Raw genomic sequence first — 19,667 nt, forward strand, 5'->3', positions numbered from 1 at the left:
TTTCATGGCAGTAATAGCACAGCGAGCATAGTTGAAATTGACATTTAGTATATATCTTTCACTAAAACACATCCTAAATTCAAATGTCGTCTTCTCCACTCATATATCTATTTCTTCTATATCATTTCAGTTTAGTAATGAATTTCTCATTGGTTTATAATATTTAAATAAAAAATCTAAATTTATTTCTATATTTTTTTACAATACAAAAATGTCATATGCCAATGTTTGCTCGCAATATGTAGGAAAAGATTAAAAATTCAATACATATTTGACAAACGAAAATTTTATCTACCTTTCTAATGTAAAAAAAAAAAATCATATAATGAAAATTAACGAAGGTCCAATATATAATGAAAATTAACGAAGGTCCACTTGTATTGGAGGATATATTTTGTAAAATGTTACAACCAAAATGAAGATTTTTTTTAGAAAAAATCAAACACAACATTTAAATAATCACATATCCGAATAATCTTTACTATAACACTAGCTATCATACATCAAAATTTTCTTTGCACAACAATCCCTTATGAGGGTATTTTTCATTTTCTCTGCTCAACCAAAAGCTTCTCGGTGTCGTCATTTATTTCATTTTTGCCTTCCTCGTTTGAAATGAGTCCTATGGGGACCTCTTAACCAAAGAAATCCCACCAGGATTGCCACCCAACTCTTCAAAAACTACCAAGAAGTTGCCCTTCGATTCGAGCCATTCGCGGGGAACATGATACCTGAGATTTTAAAAGCTTTATCATTGAGTATGCTGGTAGACGAAGATTATAAATCAGTGTGAAACAGTAAACTCATATTACCATTTCTGGGAGGGCTGTCCACAATTAGAAAGACATTTCTTCTCGGTAAAGATTCCAGCATAACTGCATTTGCCACAGCTGCCGCTTGCAGCATATGCAGGCCAATAGCGCCCGATGCTCCGACCATTAATCCATATTTGACCTTTACCCATACTGCTCATATCTAAAGCTAACGGCTCGTTGCCTGCCGGGGTATTGAAATTGGTCTGCAGATTCGGTCAGAAGTTATAGAAGCTCTGGTTATGTTAAAGCTGAAGAGTTTTTAACCATAGAAAAAGATGCAGAAATTTAAGGATGTTAAATTCAACTTTCTCTCACCTTGTACCATGTGAGGGGTTGTTTTTGAACCAACCCTGAGCCTTTCGCCCATTGAACAGAATTACTTCCACCAATGGTATGAAGATTCATGTTTTCTCCTTTCAAGCCAACCTGTAAGAGATTGAAACATTGTAATTGAGATTCTCTAGCTTTTAAAATATTAGAACTACTGCCAGCACCAGGAGCGAACCAAATTATATAACCGAAAGCCAAAGAGAGGGTAGATTGGTCTGGTAATGTACCTTGTAAGACCATTTATATCCAGACATGTCTCTAATACCCTCGTTCAGACCCTTCAACGTGACAGGGCCTAAAACGCCAGCATTCCAAGACTCAAAATGCAGGCCAACATTCTGACATCGAGCAATGTTAATGTAAGCAAACTCAGGATCGATAGTAAGAAATATATGCAAATTAGAGACAGAGAAACTAACCGGAAGGCCGACAGTAACACTCAGCATGGAAAGCTTGTTAACTCCTGCCTTTAGGTTAACATATTTACTGAATGCTACTTTGGGATTCTCCAACGACCCATATACAGTTCCTACCATTAAAAATAATCATTTCGATGATGTTTTGAAGATCTTTAAGGGGAAAACATGTATACTTTCACGCACCGGATAGTTGGCCATTTACAAAAACATGCAAGACATGACCTGCTGAAGAGATGTTGAGAAGAGGCCACTGTCCGCTCTTTATGAAGGCTTCGTTCGGATCAATCTGTATACTAAGAACGACAAACATGGGGCAGAGTAAGATATAATTGATGTTGTTTTCAAAATTTCCCGATAAAATATTCAACAGATGGTGAAACTGCAAAAGTGATAGAGTTCTTACTCTGTCATGTACCACAGGTAATCTGTCGAATCCCAAGTGAAATTTACTTGCTCCACTAACCCATCCTTGGTTGTTGTGTCAGTAGCATAACCAGACGCAACTTCTTCTTTGTACGAAAGCCACCAAAATGAACTAACCAGCATCATCTTCATCGGCGCACTTTGAACCCCAATCTGTAAAGATTCATTGCATCAAATTCAACATAAAAAAGATATCGAAACAAAGAAACTTTGGGTTTTCAAGAGTTTTAAAGGTTCTATTAGTATATTTTATCATTTTGTATCTTTATTCAACTTTTTCAGAGGAAATGTTTAATTTTCAATAATCACACAAGCATAAGAAGGTTCGGTCCAAGTGATTTTGAATCTTGTCTTACTCTTGCAGTGTTGAAAATTGCAGATTTGCAGTCAGAGAGAATACTGATGGACCAAGGTGGTAGGTCATATTGGGTATTCCAAAAGCTGACTTTGGAAGAAGTTGATATATCATAATTTGCTAGGAAAGCAGCACATGCCCCTGAACTTGACTTGAAGACACGAGCCTTAAATAATCATAAAAGAAAATCCAATTAGCCGGTCTTTCAAAGAAAAATGCAATTATCATTAGATATTCTTTCATCAACTACCTCTAGATTTTTTCCTAACCATGTGACGTTAGGATCTGCTGATACTAAAGCAGGTTCGCACAACTTGATAGCTTTGTGCAAATCTCTCAGGTGTCCCCATTTTGGTTCCCTTTTAAGGCCTGCCATATCCAAGAAAGATTATAAGAGAAATGGAAACATCCGACAACCTACTTTTGGAAGCTACTATTTCTCAAGCTTACCATATTCATCGATCGGAGCATCAAAGTCATAGCTATTGGCGATGAAAAGCCCACTGGATCGGCCGAAGTTAGTTCCTCCATGGTACTGGCACGAGACAAAATTTTGAAAGAGTTAGGAATATGATATCATATCCATTGATGGTTGCAAAACTCTTGATAGCTCATTACCATATAATAATTAAATAAAGAACCACCATTCTGTACAAATCTTGCAACTGAAAAGGCTAAATCTTCAGCTGGCCTATAAGGAACTGCGCCACCAAACGCAGTGTACCTTGGATATTTCACAAATGAAAAGAACGTCAATTCTAGAGGACCGCAGATGACATGTGAGTGAACTTCTAATCCCTCAAAAGTAAGGATATGTCACTTACCAACCAGACCAAACTTCTGTCCATATTTTGGGTTTATTTTCCCGGTTTGGTTTGAAGTTTTCACAGTAAAACCCATTGCAGGTGTCAATCTGAAGTAGAACAAGGTAGATAGAAATTTTGAGAGAGGAGGACAAGAAGTTGATCAAAAATATTATCTCCAAAAACTACCGAATTAGATCATAAAAAAGTTAATACTTAAAAATAATACATTTAAAAGCATGTACACTCAAGAATCTACTCCATTTAACTGCTCTAGAAACAAAAATGGAAAAACCAGAACTTCCAAAAACTCCTAGGGGGAAGGAAGAACAATATTCCCTTTCACGTTCAAAGGGTTCATTCAGGAGAAAGAAAAGGAAAAAAAAATCACACAGCGATGAAAATAAGCCCAAAAACAAAAGTTTTATATAAAGAAACAAGCATGGCTTCAAGTATATAAAAGGAAAATCCACCAATGAAGGCAACGAAACAAATATCAAGAACCATTAAATGTTGAAATCCCACGGTGAAAAGAGGTTCCCACTTCACATCAAATAAATATAACTCCAATAAGGGAACAATGTCAAAGTTGTGCACTCTTTTTCATTTCATCCACAATTCGAACGAGTTAGACAAACAACCTAGTACATGTTCCTTGGTGCAGACGACATCCCGAGTAGAGAAATTCGTGACAGAGAAGGATCAGAATGGCATACCACAGGGTCAGGGGCATCCTCTTGCTTGCACATCACCCATGGGACCCCAGTGTCAAGACCTAATGCCATTTGAGCAGCCCATTTGGTGTAAGATTTACCAGGGGCACCTATTTCCCATTCCACGGGTCCATATTCATTCTCAATCTGTCACACAAAACATTAAAATGCATTATTGTCAATTTGTTTTTATTGAATGGTCAATTTGCAGGAAACCAAATTTTGAGTCCAAGTAAAGCTTCTCGTTCATATGTTTTGGAAGTTACCTGAGACAAAATAATGGGTCCTCCTTGGCTTTCATATAACTTCTCCGACTTCATCATACCAACAATCTTCTCAGTGAATTTTTGCATAGCCGCCTTGATTAAAGACAATTAAATCCCTTGCATGAGAGAGTGAGGACTGAGGATGTTCATGGACAGTTAAGAAATTTCTAACCTTGAAGGGTTCATTTTCTGTCCTAAAGACGATGCCAGGAACATGCTTTAGCCAAATTGGAAATCCACTGAATTATTAAAGTTTTTAAAAAAATTAAAGTCAGAATAGAGCCACATGAAGACAAATTATTAATAAGACTCTGGTAAATATCTTTGTATTTACCCATAGTTCCATTCTGCACAGACATATGGACCAATCCGGAGATGAACATATAAGCCTGCTTGTTGAACCAGCTTTATAAATCTCACCAAATCGTATCTATCCTCAAAATAATACTGTAAATTTGCAAAACAAAATATCAAAAAACCACTATAATCTAAACCCAAAAGACAAAAACAAAGTATTTCCCACTCTACCTTGCCCTGAGTAGGTTCATGGCCATTCCAGAATACATATGTCTCTATAATATCCAACCCTCCATCTTTGGCATTTTGTATAAGGCTCGGCCACATCTGCAACCAAAAAGAGTTTTAGAGGGAGAGAAATATAAAGCACCTGCAATTTACATTAGATGTATTCAAACCTGGGGTGTGCTTCTTGGGTAATGAATAGAGCCAGAAACCAAAATTCTTCTCTTGCCATTAATGATGATGGCTTTCTGGTCATAAGTCACAGTGGCCATCGCATAACAAACCCATGAAAGCAAACCCAAAAACAACAGCACACACTTTGACATTCTGAAAATTTTGCAACCCAGCTCCTCTGCTCCTCAATGCAATTTGTACCGTATCTCACTCTCGTGCATAGATAACATATATTTTCATTTTCAGTCAGTGAAAGCAGTGGAAAGAGGATGGATTTCTTATTCTTCTTTTTCTTCTTCTCTTCTCTCTATCTCTCTTTTGAGGAAGAAAACAGGCAGAAAGAGAACAAGTGAGGCAAAGACAACAATTTTGATGGAATAGTAAGCTACGCTGCAAGGACGAGGTGCTATATAAGTATTTGAAGCATGAGAAACGGAAGGGAGGGTCCATGTCACTGTCTTTATTTAGGACCTGCCTCTGCCACTGGCTTTCTTTCTGCCATTTCCAAACCAATCTGTTAGCAAAAATTGGCATCTTTTTAGGAGTAATTCTACTCATTTAAAATTCAACGATTATCATCATTTCACTTCGCATGAATACAAACGAGTAAACTCATCGCTCTTGAAATAGAATAATGTGCAATATTTAAGGAATATCTAAGCTGGATGGAGGACCAGGACTTTATAATTTTGGTATGATTCATATAAATAATAAATTTTTATTTGAATTCTAAAAAGTTTAATTTTTAAAAAACTATATATTAAAAACAAAAATTGAGTTAATTAATGTCTTAACATATTTAGAAATACAATCCTTATCCAACATAATATTTAGAAAGGTAAAATTGGTTCAGCCTAGTATTCTTTCCCTTTTCCTTGTCAAACACTTTTCTGTTAGATAATAACTGTAACAGCCTTATCTATTCTTTGAATTTCTTTTACTGTTGTTAATAATATTTTGGGATAAATTAGAGGATGAGGAGCTAACTTTAGTAGGTCTATATTTATCTTAGAATTGGCCTTATGACGATAATTAAGCTTATTTACAAATTAGCTTCTCATTTTATAATATACCTTTTTAAAAATATTTTAAATGAATGGTAAATTTTTTAATATTTCAAATTTATATTGAAACAATGAAAAATAAACCAATATTAGACAAGTTAAATTTTTTTAAAACTAAAAATGAATAACAAAATCATTATTAAATGAAAACTTAGATAATTTGGAGAACATTTTTGGTAAAGTGACACATACTTGTATGACCCGTCCACAAAGTTAAATCAACAAGCCATACTTTCATAAAAAATCAAACCTTAACAATTCGAACAAATTAAGGTATCTCAATATCCGATATTATCATGTCAATTTTGCCCATTAATTAATTAGATAATACATCAATTTGATTTAAATATATTGTTGCATCGTATTTCTGACATGTATTAAAATTCTATCTTGATATTCACACTTTTCTATTCATTGCGAAAACCAGGAAGTTTGGCCGAGGAGAATTTGCATATAACTGATAGGAAAGATCTACAGAAAGATTCATACCAAGAAAACAGAGGCAAGTGCTCCTCTAGCAAGTTCCTCGGCCAGACTACGGTTATTCCTAGAAGATGTAGCTTTATAGCTGCAAATGACATTCAGTGTGGTTAAAAGTGGCCTCAAATATAGACACCATGAGAAGATTACAGTTACACTTGATGTATTCAAATGATACTAACATGTCATTGCAAAAAATGAAACTTCATTGTGTTAGATAATCACAATAACAATTGATCTAACCAAATCTCAAACCCAAGTGTCATCAATAACTATTTCATAATATTAATATCATCTTAACAGAGACACACTAAAACCACAGTCTGAATTGGAAACATCTGTGCTCTCCCTACGTTGCAACAACATAAAGCAACAACATTTTTTTCTTGCATACAGTCACAACAATCAAGTAAAAAGTGACAATAAACAGAAACTTAAAATCATCGTTTCAAATCTACAACAAACAAGAACAGCAATAACCATATTACTTATAACTTGTTAGTTTCATAGTGTCCAAGAGAAATGACCATTTACTCAATTCTCCACACAAAGTGTGAGAAATGTAGAGGAAATTTTGAAGCCCGATGAATGATTTATCTCTCAAACCAATGGTTTCAGAAAGCAACAAACGCGGGGAAGTAGACCGTATGAAAGTAAAAAGACTCTAATTCTACTTACATGAAAAACGGAGCAGCAACAATGAGGCGAACGGCGACAATTGAGACCGCAAGGGTTGAGCACCACACTTCGGGGACGGGAATCGTAACAGGTTTCGGAGCCTGCAGAATCATGATATCCACGAAGTTACAAAATGCGAAGTGGCAAATAAATCGAAATCAAAATGTTGGCAGAGAAATCTCATGGACTTCAATTTGACTCACCATCGAATGCAGCTGCAGCGGAGGGAAAGAAGAGAGTGATTCCACAAAGATTTGTGGTTTTCTCCGATGAACTCCGTCTCCAACTGAAGGAATGAAGACTCAACAATTGGGTTTCAACTTCAATCAGAAATATACTTTCCTGAAATGAAATGACCAATTTTGACTCCCAATTTGTATTTTAGTTATTATTTATTTTTCCATCAACAACTAAATACGATGTTTTGACCCATTGAGTAATTTTCAAATTCGCTAATACATGATGTGTTAATTAAACCAAATGAGTGTAGATTTAGCGGGATATGACGAACGTTTGTTAATTTGAATCGTGCTCAATTGATTTAAATAATGACTTTTTGATCGAAGAGATATGTTTTAGTTGGTTGAACTAAAAGTGGTGAATGATAAATTTGATAAAGTAAAAAGAAAATTATTGATTTTTATACTTTCTTTTATCATTCATGATAGCTCATACACTTCTAATTTGATGTCACCTATTTTATTTAGTTATTGATATAGCTCTACTCATTTAACTAATACATATTACCCTCTCTCTAAGATTGATTGTTTGATTTTTCCAATTTTCAAAATTGTTGAACTAAAAAATAAAAAGAAAATAAAAATAGCGATTTTTGTTAAATTACAACCATCATGGGTGGCCACCTATCTTATGAATTAGTAATTCCTGTGTGTTTTCTATTCACCAAATATTGTAGGATAAGCGAAATGCACCATTCAAATAGAAGGAAAATTTCATTACCAAGAAACAAATTTTTAATAAAAAATCTTTTTTAGTTATAACAAATGTGGAGATAGAAGATTGTTAATTTGATCACGTGCATCAAAAGATGCTTTCTATAGTTGGGTGTGGAAAGTTTGACATTGAAAGGTATGACTAATGAGGATGTCATGGCAGAACCGAATGCTTATATTGTCTACATTTTGATAGAGACCATGTTTGTAGGGCTACTTCATCATTTAAAACTGTTTACTTCATCGAGCAATCAAAAATATTTGACATCATTCAGAATCAACTCTCATAAAGTATAATGATTATGTATTGTGCTTAAACATTTGTATTGTATTCAAACGTTACAATCTCGACCGATGATCGAATAATTACATAAGCCCCAAATAAACAAATATGGGTTTGAATCTGGGATCAAAGTTCTGAACCCAAGAATAGCTTTTCTTTCTATGTACGTAGCAAACTTCTTCACTATCTACATTTGGCATAAAAATGGTGTTTGGTTTTGGTATTTTTCTCCACTTATTCTCTTGCGAGTTTGAACATTACAGTCCGAGACGCCCGCTGCTGTCCTGAGCTTGGCAAGAACTTTATGCAACTCAGGATGAACTATAATTTGAAAAATCTATAGATGTATTTTGGTGAAACTAGAGAGAAACGTGAGGCATGATTGAGTTTAGTTGTAGACAGCCTCTCAAAGCTTCTTGGTGTTATCAGGACACGGATCTCTTAACCAAAGAAATCCCATCAGGATTGCCACCCCATTCTTCAAAAATTACCAATACGTTCCCGTTTGGATTCAACCAAGCGCGGGGAACATGATACCTGAAATTTTAAAGATGTTATCGTTAAGTATGCATCAAGACGAAACTTATAAATATTTGTCCAGAGGGTGTCTTTTTACCATCTCTGAGATGGTTCTCCACAGTACGATTGACATTTCTTCTCATTAAAGGTTCCAGCATAGCTGCATTTGCCACAACTACCGTGTGCGATGTATGCAGGCCAATGGCGTCCGATGCTCTGACCGTTAATCCATATTTGACCTTTACCCATGCTGCTCATATCCAATGCCCGAAGTCAAAGTAAAAAAAAGGTCAAGGTCAAGGTCATTTAATTGAAGTTGGACCCAAGTAACTGTTTACCGATTCCAGTGTTCGTTCGCTCTTCAGTTGGAAGCCGAGTCCATCGTCTTTCTGGAACCAGTCTTCTTCTTTCCATCATCATTCGATGGTGAGTAAAATTGAAGTCCATGGAATTTCTCTGCCAGAATTTTGATTTCGATTATTTTGTTGCCATTTCGTTTTTTTTTTCAAATTTCGTGGATCATGCTTCTGCAGGCTCCGAGACCTGTTAGTGCTACGAGTCCCATCCCCGAATACCCAACCAATGCGGCCTCAATTCTCGGCGTTCGCCTCATCGTTTCCGCTTCGTGTTTCATGTAAATGGATTCGAGTCTGTTACTTTCACGGTCTACTTTCCGGCGTTTGTTGCTTGCTTAATTCTCTTTGATTTATCCAACCGTTGGTTTTAAAGATAAATCAATCATCGGGATTCTGGGTAGCTCGGAAATTTATTGATACAATCAAATACCATTCCCTTTTTGGTCCTTTCTACCTCCATCCATGGTGAAATCGAAAAGCCACAAGCAATTTTTTTTTTTGGACAAGAGACCAACTTTTCATAAAAAAGGAAGAACTTAAAAACAGCCTAAGAAGGACAAGGGAAAAGGTATCCCTCTCCAAAGTACACTAATGGAGAAGAGCTCTCCAATCTCGAGTGATTTGAGAGAGACTTTAATTTCAAAAGAATTTCCTGTTCCAATAACACGAGGCCGTAATATGAACTCTATAACAAAAAGAATCAAAAGAAATCGCTTTGTCCTCAGAGGATCGCATATTCCTTTCTAGCCACAACACCATAGGAAGGCTCTGGAGGCACAGTCCCACAACTCTTTACATTTGCCTTTGAGATCCCACCCATGAAAGCATTCTGCTAACCACTCATCTATCGTCTTAGGCAAACAAGTAGACATGGAGAAGATTTCAAACAGTTTCTGCCAACCCCTGTTAGCGAACGAACAGTGTAAAAAGCCACAAGCAATTTGATTCCGAATGTGTTGAATTGAAATTCATCCATTTGGTTTGAAGGATGTTCTTTAGGAGGCTTCAGCTTTTTAATGTCACTCAGGGTAGAACTAATCTTCGTAATCCAAAAGGGTTGAATTTACCGTATATTTCTCATACTTTGTATGTGGAGCGTGATTTGAGAATTGAGTAAATAGTCATTTCTCTTGGACAGTAGGAAACTAACAAGTAATATGGTTATAAATGTTCTTGTTTGGTGTAGATTTGATGTTGTTTGATGATTGTAAGTTTCTATTTATTGGCATTCTTGACTTGATTGTTGCGACTGTATGAGAACAGATGTTGTTGCTTTATGTAGTTGCAACATGCGAAAGCATGAACGTTTCCATTTCCAATGTAGACTGAGACTGTGGTTGTAATCTGTCTCTGTTAAGATGATATTAATATAATGAAATAGTTATTGACGAGACTTAGGTTTGAGATTTGATTAGATCGATTTTTAGTGTGATAATCTAACACAATAAAGTTTCATTTCTTTGCTATGGTTGGAGCCAGATGACATGTTAGTATCATTTGAATTGATCAAGTATGTGTGAGAGTCCTATTAGGAGTGTGGGAGAATATTATTAGTTTTTTAGTATGAAGGGGCAGTATGGTAATTAGTTTGGAAATTAGTTAGGAGTAAGATGAATATAAATAAGGGTAGTAGGGGAGAAGGAGAATATCTTTGGGAATAATATTGTGTGAGGAATTTGAGAGAGTTATTGGGAGAGAGATAGCCCTCTCGAAAGGCCATCGATATTGTAGTTTCTGTTTGAGATTGCAATATAGTTATCTCGTTAGGTTCTTGTATCAGTGATCCTAACAGTATGATTGTAATCTTCTCATGGAGTCTATATTTGAGGCCACTTCTAACCACATTGAATATCATTTGCAGTTATAAAGCTACATCTTCTAGGGAAAACCGTAGTCTGGCCGAGGAACTTGCTAGAGGAGCACTTGCCTCTGTTTTCTTGGTATGAATCTTTCTGTAGATCTCTCTTGTCAGTTATATGCAGATTTGCCTTGTCAAAACTTCCGTGTTTAACCAATGAATAGAAAAGTGTGTGTATCAAGATAGAATTTTCAAAATGTGTCAAAAATACGTTACCTTACAACAATATATTGAAATAAATTTGATGTATTAACTAATTAATTAATGGGCAAAATTGTCATGATAATGTTGGATATTGAGACATTTAATTTGATTGCTGTTGTTAAGGTTTGATTTTATATGAAAGTAGGGTCTGCTGATTTTAACTTTGTGGTCGTGAAAGTATGTGTCATTTCCTCAAAAATGTTCTCCCCAATCAATTAATATCATTACTTTACTAACAAAATATTTCTTTTCTTTCATTACCTTTATTACACGAAATTCACATTAGGAAATATTTGTATGTTTTTACATATTTTATAAATTATCTAAGTTTTCATTTAATAATGATCTTGTTATTAATTTTTAGTTTAAAAAAATTTAACTTGTCTAATAACAACTACCATTGGTTTATTTTTCAATTTTTTCAAAATAACTTTGAAATATTTAAAAGTTTACCATTAATTTAAAGTATTGTTAAAAAGTTATATTATAAAATGAGAAGCTGATTAGTAAAAAAGCTTAATTTTTTAAAATTAGTTATGCAATCGCCGTAAGGCCAATTCTAAGATAAATATAAATTTTTTTAAAAAGTTATATTACAATATAGCCTTACTTTCTTGTGCTTGGAAAGCTGTAATGTATCAGCTTTTTAGGGGAGGACCTTCTTGCCCCCGCCCTTAGGTTGTTTGCTCCTTTGTTGTCTCTTTTGAATGAAGTTTGATGTTTCTTATCCAAAAAAAAAAAAATAATAAGATAAATATAGACCTACTAAATTTAGCTTCTCTTCCTTTGACTCATCCCAAAATATTATTAACAATAGTAAAAGAAATTCAAAAATAGTTTGGTAAAACCTAAAAAAAGGGCTGTTACAGTTATTATCTAACAGAGAAGTGTTTAAAAAGGAAAAGAGGAAATAATACTAGGCTGAACCAAATTCTTATTAATACTAGGCCGAACCAAATTCTTTCTAAATATTTTTCTGGATAAGAATTTATCTTTTTAAAATATATTAAAACACTACTCAAGATTTGATTTTTTTAAATAAATAATTTGTTAAATTAAATTTTTTAGAAATCAAATATTTTTTATATGAATCTTACCAAAACCATAAGTTCCTGGTCCATCCAGTTTAGATATTCCTTAAATGTGTATCTATTCTATTTCAAGAGCCACGAGCTTACCAATTTGTATTCATGTGAAGTGAAATGGTGATCATCATTGAATTTTAATTGGGTAAAATTAAAGTCATTATTATTTAATCAAAATTTAAATCCAGTAAAATTACTCCTAAAAAGATGCCAATTTACTCTTGGGTTGGTTTGAAAATGGCAGAGCGAAAGCAAGTGGCAGAAGAAGGTCCTAAATAAAGACAGTGTCATGGCGCCACCCTTATGTTTCTCGTGCTTCAAATGCTTATACAACACCTCGTCATTGCAGCGTACCTTATCATTCCATAAAAGTTTTTGCATTTGCCTCACCCATTCTCTGTCTGCCTGTTTTCTTCCTCAAAAGAGAGAGAGAAGAAGGAGAAGAGATCCACCCTCTCACCACTGCTTTATCTCACTGAAAATATATGTTATCTCTACACAAGAGTGAGATACAGTACAATTTGCTTTTGAGGAGCAGGAGGGTTGAAGAGCAAAATTTTCAGAATGTCAAAGATTGTGCTGTTGTTTTTAGGTTTGCTTTCGTCGGTTTGTTATGCAATGGCCACTGTGACTTATGACCACAAAGCCATCATCATTAATGGCAAGAGAAGAATTTTGATTTCTGGCTCTATTCATTACCCAAGAAGCACACCGCAGGTTCGAATACATCCAATGTGAATTGCAGCCTTGCGGGTGCTTTTATTTCTCTCTCTAAAAAACTCTTTCTGGTTCCAGATGTGGCCGGACCTTATACAAAATGCCAAAGATGGAGGGTTGGATGTTATAGAGACAAATGTATTCTGGAATGGCCATGAACCTACCCAGGGCAAGGTAGAATGGGAAAATTTTTGTTTTTGCTTTTTGGGTTTAGATTGTTTTGGTTTTCTTATATTTTATTTTGCAAATTTACAGTATTATTTTGAGGACAGATATGATTTGGTGAGATTTATAAAGCTAGTTCAACAAGCAGGCTTATATGTTCATCTCCGGATCGGTCCATATGTCTGTGCCGAATGGAACTATGGGTAAATTTAAATGATATTAATAATTTGTCTTCTTTCATGTAGCTCTATTCTGGTTGATTAAAAAAATTGTTAACTTTAATAATTCAGTGGATTTCCAATTTGGCTAAAGCATGTTCCTGGCATCGCCTTCAGGACAGACAATGGACCCTTCAAGGTTAGAAATTTATTAAATGTCTATGGACAACCTCAGAAGTCTCTCTCTCAAGTAATGGATTTAATTGTGTTTAATAAAGGCGGCTATGCAAAAATTCACTGAGAAGATTGTGGGTATGATGAAGTCGGATAATTTATATGAAAGTCAGGGAGGACCCATTATTATGTCTCAGGTAACTTCCAAATATATGAAAAAGAAGACTTGTTTGGATTCAGAATTGGGTTTCCTAAAAATGGATCATTCAGTAATTACAAATTAACAGTGATGCATTTTAATGTTTTGTGTGACAGATTGAGAATGAATATGGACCAGTGGAATTGCAAATGGGTGCCGCTGGTAAATCTTACACCAAATGGGCTGCTCAAATGGCATTAGGTCTTGGCACCGGGGTCCCATGGGTGATGTGCAAGCAAGAGGATGCCCCTGACCCTGTGGTAAGTCATTCTGATCCTTTTCTGTCACGGATTTCTCTTCCCTTCGGGGATGTCATCTGCATCAAGGAACATGTACTAGGTTGTTTTTCTGACTCGTTCAAATTGTGGATGGAACAAAAAAATGTGCATTGATGTTGTTCCCTTATGAACTCATGAGTTATATTCAGTTGATGTGAAGTGTGAACCCCTTTTCTTCGTGGGATTTCAACATTTAACAGTTCTTGATCTTGGTTTCTTTGCCTTCACTGGTGGATTTTTCTTTTATACTCTTGAAGCCATGCTTGCCTCTTTTATAAAACTATTGTGTTGGGGCTTATTTTAATCACTATGTGTGAATTTTTCCTTTTCTTTAGTCTCATTTCTCAATGTCTTACACCCTTTAAAAGGTGAAAAGGAAATATTGTTCTTCCTTCCCCCAGGAGTTCTTGGAAGTTCTGTTTTTGTTTGTTTCTAGATCAGTTAAAATGGAATAGATTCTTTAGTAGACTGCTTATAAATGTATTCTTGTATTAACTTTTCTTATGATTCAATTCGGTGGATTCTTGAAGATAAGATTTTTTGTCATCTCCTACGTTCTCCTCTCTTAAACTTCTATGTACTTTGTTCTGCTTCAGATTGACACCTGCAATGGATTTTACTGTGAAGACTTCAAACCAAACCGAAATTATAAACCCAAAATATGGACAGAAGTCTGGTCCGGTTGGTAAGTGACATATCCCGACTTTTGAGTTATTAGAAGTTCACTAGCATGTCATCCGCGGTCCTCTAGAATTGACATTCTTTTCATTGTGAAATATTCAAGGTACATTGAGTTTGGTTGGCCAGTTCCTTATAGGCCAGCGGAATACTTGGCCTTTTCAGTTGCAAGATTTGTACAGAATGGTGGTTCTTTATTTAATTATTATATGGTAATGAGCTATCAAGAGTGTTTGCATATAGATTGACCCATCAATGGAAATTATATTGTATTCCTAACCTTTTCAAAATTGTATCTCGTGCCAGTACCACGGAGGAACTAACTTCGGCCGAACATCCGGTGGGCCTTTTCATCGCCACTAGCTATGACTTTGATGCTCCGATTGATGAATATGGTAAGCTTGAGAAATAGTAGCTTCACAAAGTAGCTTATCAGATGTTTCCACTTATTTGAAAATCTGTCTTGGATATGGCAGGCCTAAAAAGGGAACCAAAATGGGGACATCTGAGAGATTTGCACAAAGCCATCAAGTTGTGCGAACCCGCTTTAGTATCAGCAGATCCTAACGTGACATGGTTAGGAAAAAATCTAGAGGTTGCTATGAAAGAATATCAAATGATAATTGCAATTTTCTTTAAAAGACTAGCTAATTGGAGTTTTTGGATGATTGTGTAGGCTCGTGTCTTCAAGTCAAGTTCAGGGACATGTGCTGCTTTCCTAGGAAATTATGACACATCAGCTTCTGCAAGAGTCAAATTTTGGAATACCCAATATGACTTACCACCTTGGTCCATCAGCATCCTCCCTGATTGCAAATCTGCAGTTTTCAACACTGCAAGAGTAAGACAAGATTTGAAATCACTTAGACCGCACCTTCTTATGCTTGAATGATTATCGACAATTAAATATTGCCCCTAAAAAAAGTTGGTTAAAGATACAAAATGATAAAATATAGGCTCATGGAACCTTTAAAACTCTTGAAAACCCAAAGTTTCCTTGCTTCAATATCTTTTAATGTTGAAAGCATGAAATTTGATGCAACGGATCTTTACAGATTGGGGTTCATGGTGCGCACATGAAGATGACGTCGGTTAGTTCATTTGGGTGGCTTTCGTACAAAGAAGAAATTGCCTCTGGTTATGCTAATGATACAACAACCAAGGATGGGTTAGTGGAGCAAGTAAGTGTCACCTGGGATACGACAGATTACCTGTGGTACATGACAGAGTATGAAAACCCCATCACCTATTGCAGTTTTGCTATCTTTTGAATATTTTATTGAGAAATGTTGAAAACAAAATCAATTATATTTTACTCTGCCCCATGTTTATCTTTCTCAGTATAAGGATTGATCCGAACGAAGGCTTCCTAAAGGCTGGACAGTGGCCTCTTCTCACCATCTTTTCAGCCGGCCATGTCTTGCATGTTTTCATAAATGGTGAACTAATCGGTACGTGAAAATACACACGTTTTTCCCTTAAAGATCCTCAAAAACATCAGCTAAATGATTATAACATCACAACATTATTATATTCTGAATGGTAGGAACTGTATATGGGTCGTTGATGAAGCCCAAATTAACATTCAGTAAACACGTTAATCTAAGGGCAGGAGTTAACAAACTTTCCATGCTGAGCGTTACTGTTGGTCTTCCGGTTAGTTTCTTCGTTTCTTAATTGTTTATATTTCTTATTATGGATTCTGAGTTTGACTTACGTTACCATTTGCTCGATGTCAAGAATGTTGGCCTACATTTTGAGACTTGGGATGCAGGCGTTTTAGGCCCTGTCACGTTAAAGGGTCTGAAAGAGGGTACTAGAGACATGTCTAGATATAAATGGTCTTACAAGGTACATTACCATACCAATCTACCCTCTCTTTGGCCTTCGGTTATTTATTTTTGTTCGCTCTGTGTGCTGGCTGTAGTGCTAATGTTTAGAAGCTATAGAATCTCAATTACAATGTTCCTGAGCAGGTTGGCTTGAAAGGAGAACTCATGAATCTTCATTCGGTCAGTGGAAGTGATTCTGTTCAATGGGCGAAAGGATCAGGGTTGGTTCAAAAGCAACCCCTCACATGGTACAAGGTGAGAGAAGTTGAATTTAACATCCTTAAATTTGTGCATCTTTTTCTATGTTTAAAAACTCTTTGGCTACGAGAGCTTCTATAACGTACCGAATCTACAGACCACTTTTAATATCCCGGGAGGCAACGATCCGTTAGCTTTAGATATGAGCAGTATGGGTAAAGGTCAAATATGGATCAATGGTCGGAGCATTGGGCGCTATTGGCCTGCATACACTGCACGCAGCGGCGGCTGTGACAATTGCAATTATGCTGGAATTTTTAATCAGATAAAATGTGTTTCTAACTGTGGACAACCCTCCCAGAAATGGTAATATGACTTACTCTTGCACACTGATTTTCGTCTACTTGCATGCATACTTAATGATAAACGTTTCAAAATCTCAGGTATCACGTTCCCCGCGAATGGTTGAAATCGAGCGGCAACTTATTGGTAGTTTTTGAAGAGTTTGGTGGCAGTCCTGGTGGGATTTCTTTGGTTAAGAGATCCCTACACTGATAACACCAAGAAGTTTTTGATTGAGACTTTCTGAAACTAAACTCAATCATGCCTAACGTTTCTCTTTAGTTTCACCGTACGCTTGATATTTCAAAAGTATATTTCATCTCAAATTTCATAGAACACTTGCCAGACTCGAGCCGATTCATTGTGTCGACCGAATGTCTACATATTGATCGAATTACAAGAGAATAAGTGGAGAAGAATACTAAAGCCAAGCAAATCACCGTGTGCATAGAAAGAACAATTATTCTTTGGGTTCAATATTCTTTTGTTCTTTTTTTTTTTTGGTTGTTGGGAGTTTCAACCTTCGACTTCGAGGGAAGAAATAGATGATAATTACATTATACTTAGCAATACCACGATTTTGATCTTAGATTCACACCAATATTTATTTACTTGTGTTGTATAACTATTTTTTATTCTTTAGTGTAACTGTGTTTATGTAAGGATTGATCCGTAGTTGAACTTGTAACGTTTGAATACAGAATAAATATTCAATCAAAATACATAATCACAATACTTTACTTTTTACTGTTTTATGAATTTGAAGTGACGATGGTATTCTTATATGCTATGAATGTTTGGATACTATGTAACGATTTGTTTTGTTCTATTGTCATTTTTATAGATTTTTTAAATCTATGGTTAAAATACTATTTTGATCTTTAGACTTACAAAAGGTTTATTTTAATCTTTGTATTTACAAAATGTTGTACTTTCAATTTTAATTAATTTTAAACTTATATTTTTAAAATTTGACTATTGTGGTCCCTAGTTACGAAATGTTAACACAAATTCTATGTATAAATTTTTAAAGTATATAGAAAAAAAAGAACCAAAACTAAAAATGCAACCTACAAGATTAATATAGTATTTTAACCTCCGTGTATATATATATATATATATATATATATATATATATATATATATATATATATAACTTACTTTTCATTTAAAATAAATAAATTAGACAATTTTGAATAAAAATATGAAATAATGATAAATATAAAAATATTATTATTATTCTATCGACAATATTGAATAATTGAATAGTTTTTATTTGAAGTTTATTGAATGTTGTATGAAAAATATATTTTTTCCATCCAACCGTATGAATTTTGTGCCTTTTAACCTGTTTGGTTTGCATCCACAAATTTTGGTGCTCTAATTATCTAATTTGTAAGTTGTAATCTAAATCATACTTATCAGTAGGCCTGAACCAAGTTTTTGTTTACGGCTATAGACTTTGAAAATTTTAGTACAATTCTACTAATATTAGTTTTCTCCTATGTCAATTCGGTCAGATGTTTTATTATTGTGTGTTCAGTCCCTTAATGAAACTTTATTTTAAAAATATATATAAATAAATAAATATATATACACATATTTAACTAGTTTGAAATAGATCTCTAAACTTTTAATATATATATAGACTAGATAAACCTTATTTCAAAAATTTAGAGATTTATTATAAATTTGTTGGAGTACATCGACTAAATGGGTACTCGAATTCTTCCATCCTATAAGACCCTCGAAGTAGAGAATGAGGACAATTTATAGTATAAATTAGTGGTGTTTACGGTTCGGTTCGGTCCGGTTTTAGAGCCAAACCGAAACGAAACCGAATTTGAAAAAATGAAATAATATAAACCACACCGAATGTATTATATGAACCGAACCGGAAGTCGATTTGGTTCAGTTTGGTTTTGTGGTTTATGGGCTTTCTAAACCTCCTCCTTATGGCCCGTCTTTTGGTTTTGACAGGACGATTTTTTGATGGAATATGTGGTGGCGGCGATGGCGACGGAGCCAAAAAAGCTCCACTGAACGATTTTTGGGCGAAGGCGATGGTGGCGACACAGACGGAAATATGTGATGACAGCGACGGAGTAGGATACGGTTCGGTTATATCTAAAAAGAAAGTGTCGAACCTTGAGAAAAAGTTGAGTAAGAAGGAAAGTTGAGGAAGATGAAAAACGAGTGAAAAGGGAAGATAAGAAAATTTAAAACAGATGGAAAGTAGTAGTGAGGAAGAAGAAGAGTCGATGAAGAAGAAGAAAAGAGTTGAGCTTTAGAAAAAGGGGAAGGAAAAGAAAGGCAACATTGAAACATAGAAAGTGAGAAACTTGAAAACTTAAAATAACGAAATAAAATAGAGGAAAGGAAGAAGAGGGTAAAAGGTGAGTTTAGTATATTTTCAATTTTAAATTTTGAAATTTAAGATATTTATTAATTATTATTTAATCTTTAAATAAAAGAAAAAATGATTTTTTTTTTATTTTGTAGTAACCTAAGGTAAAGGTTAATCTCAGTCATCTCAACTGTCAGGTAATTATTATTAATTTTTAAAAAGTGGTAAGTTATTATATATATATATATATATATATATATATATATATGCGTGCGGATC

The 19,667-nt window shown here is 34.8% G+C and overlaps 1 protein-coding gene, 1 long non-coding RNA gene and 1 pseudogene across 3 annotated transcripts; 1 reads left to right on the forward strand and 2 right to left on the reverse strand.

Annotated features, from left to right (window-relative positions):
• Window positions 1–351: 351 nt before the first annotated feature.
• On the reverse strand, window positions 352–7,404 carry LOC111016575 (beta-galactosidase). The gene is made up of 21 exons (XM_022292019.2): window positions 7,246–7,404; window positions 7,043–7,143; window positions 6,374–6,452; window positions 4,820–5,334; window positions 4,653–4,748; window positions 4,459–4,571; window positions 4,297–4,363; window positions 4,125–4,217; window positions 3,862–4,005; window positions 3,167–3,255; window positions 2,961–3,066; window positions 2,793–2,877; window positions 2,593–2,711; window positions 2,344–2,508; window positions 1,968–2,140; window positions 1,748–1,857; window positions 1,565–1,674; window positions 1,373–1,483; window positions 1,131–1,241; window positions 813–1,018; window positions 352–731 (listed from the first exon to the last, which is right to left on the reverse strand). Exons 4-21 carry the CDS (start codon window positions 4,970–4,972, stop codon window positions 623–625), a joined length of 2,160 nt encoding a protein of 719 aa, XP_022147711.1. The 5' UTR covers window positions 4,973–5,334; window positions 6,374–6,452; window positions 7,043–7,143; window positions 7,246–7,404; the 3' UTR covers window positions 352–622.
• An 878-nt stretch (window positions 7,405–8,282) lies between these two features.
• Window positions 8,283–9,044, reverse strand: LOC111016579 (uncharacterized). The gene is made up of 2 exons (XR_002602194.2): window positions 8,895–9,044; window positions 8,283–8,815 (listed from the first exon to the last, which is right to left on the reverse strand). It is a non-coding gene; the product is annotated as an uncharacterized LOC111016579 (long non-coding RNA).
• Window positions 9,045–9,091: 47 nt separating this feature from the next.
• LOC111016577 (beta-galactosidase-like) lies at window positions 9,092–17,788 on the forward strand (annotated as a pseudogene). The gene is made up of 21 exons (XR_015791889.1): window positions 9,092–9,223; window positions 9,331–9,431; window positions 11,015–11,093; window positions 12,545–13,017; window positions 13,096–13,191; window positions 13,273–13,385; window positions 13,473–13,539; window positions 13,619–13,711; window positions 13,830–13,973; window positions 14,588–14,676; window positions 14,776–14,881; window positions 14,976–15,064; window positions 15,146–15,264; window positions 15,346–15,510; window positions 15,725–15,897; window positions 16,011–16,120; window positions 16,216–16,325; window positions 16,410–16,520; window positions 16,646–16,756; window positions 16,857–17,065; window positions 17,143–17,788. The product of XR_015791889.1 is annotated as a beta-galactosidase-like (transcript).
• The last annotated feature ends 1,879 nt before the right edge of the window (window positions 17,789–19,667 follow it).

The sequence above is a fragment of the Momordica charantia genome (assembly GCF_013281855.1).
Source record: "Momordica charantia cultivar OHB3-1 chromosome 6 unlocalized genomic scaffold, Mcharantia_2.0 BLBB01000006.1, whole genome shotgun sequence".
In the NCBI taxonomy this organism is placed as follows: Eukaryota; Viridiplantae; Streptophyta; class Magnoliopsida; order Cucurbitales; family Cucurbitaceae; genus Momordica; species Momordica charantia.

What these genes read in the sequence shown, in the direction of transcription:
- LOC111016575 (XM_022292019.2), bottom strand. Translation starts at nt 4,972, where the DNA reads ATGTCAAAGTGTGTGCTGTTGTTTTTGGGTTTGCTTTCATGGGTTTGT. An exon ending in CAATTTTCAACACTGCAAGA is followed by an intron (nt 2,141 to 2,343) that starts GTAAGACAAGAT and finishes GAATCTTTACAG; the next exon opens with ATTGGGGTTCAAAGTGCGCC. An exon ending in GTGTTACTGTCGGCCTTCCG is followed by an intron (nt 1,484 to 1,564) that starts GTTAGTTTCTCT and finishes GCTCGATGTCAG; the next exon opens with AATGTTGGCCTGCATTTTGA.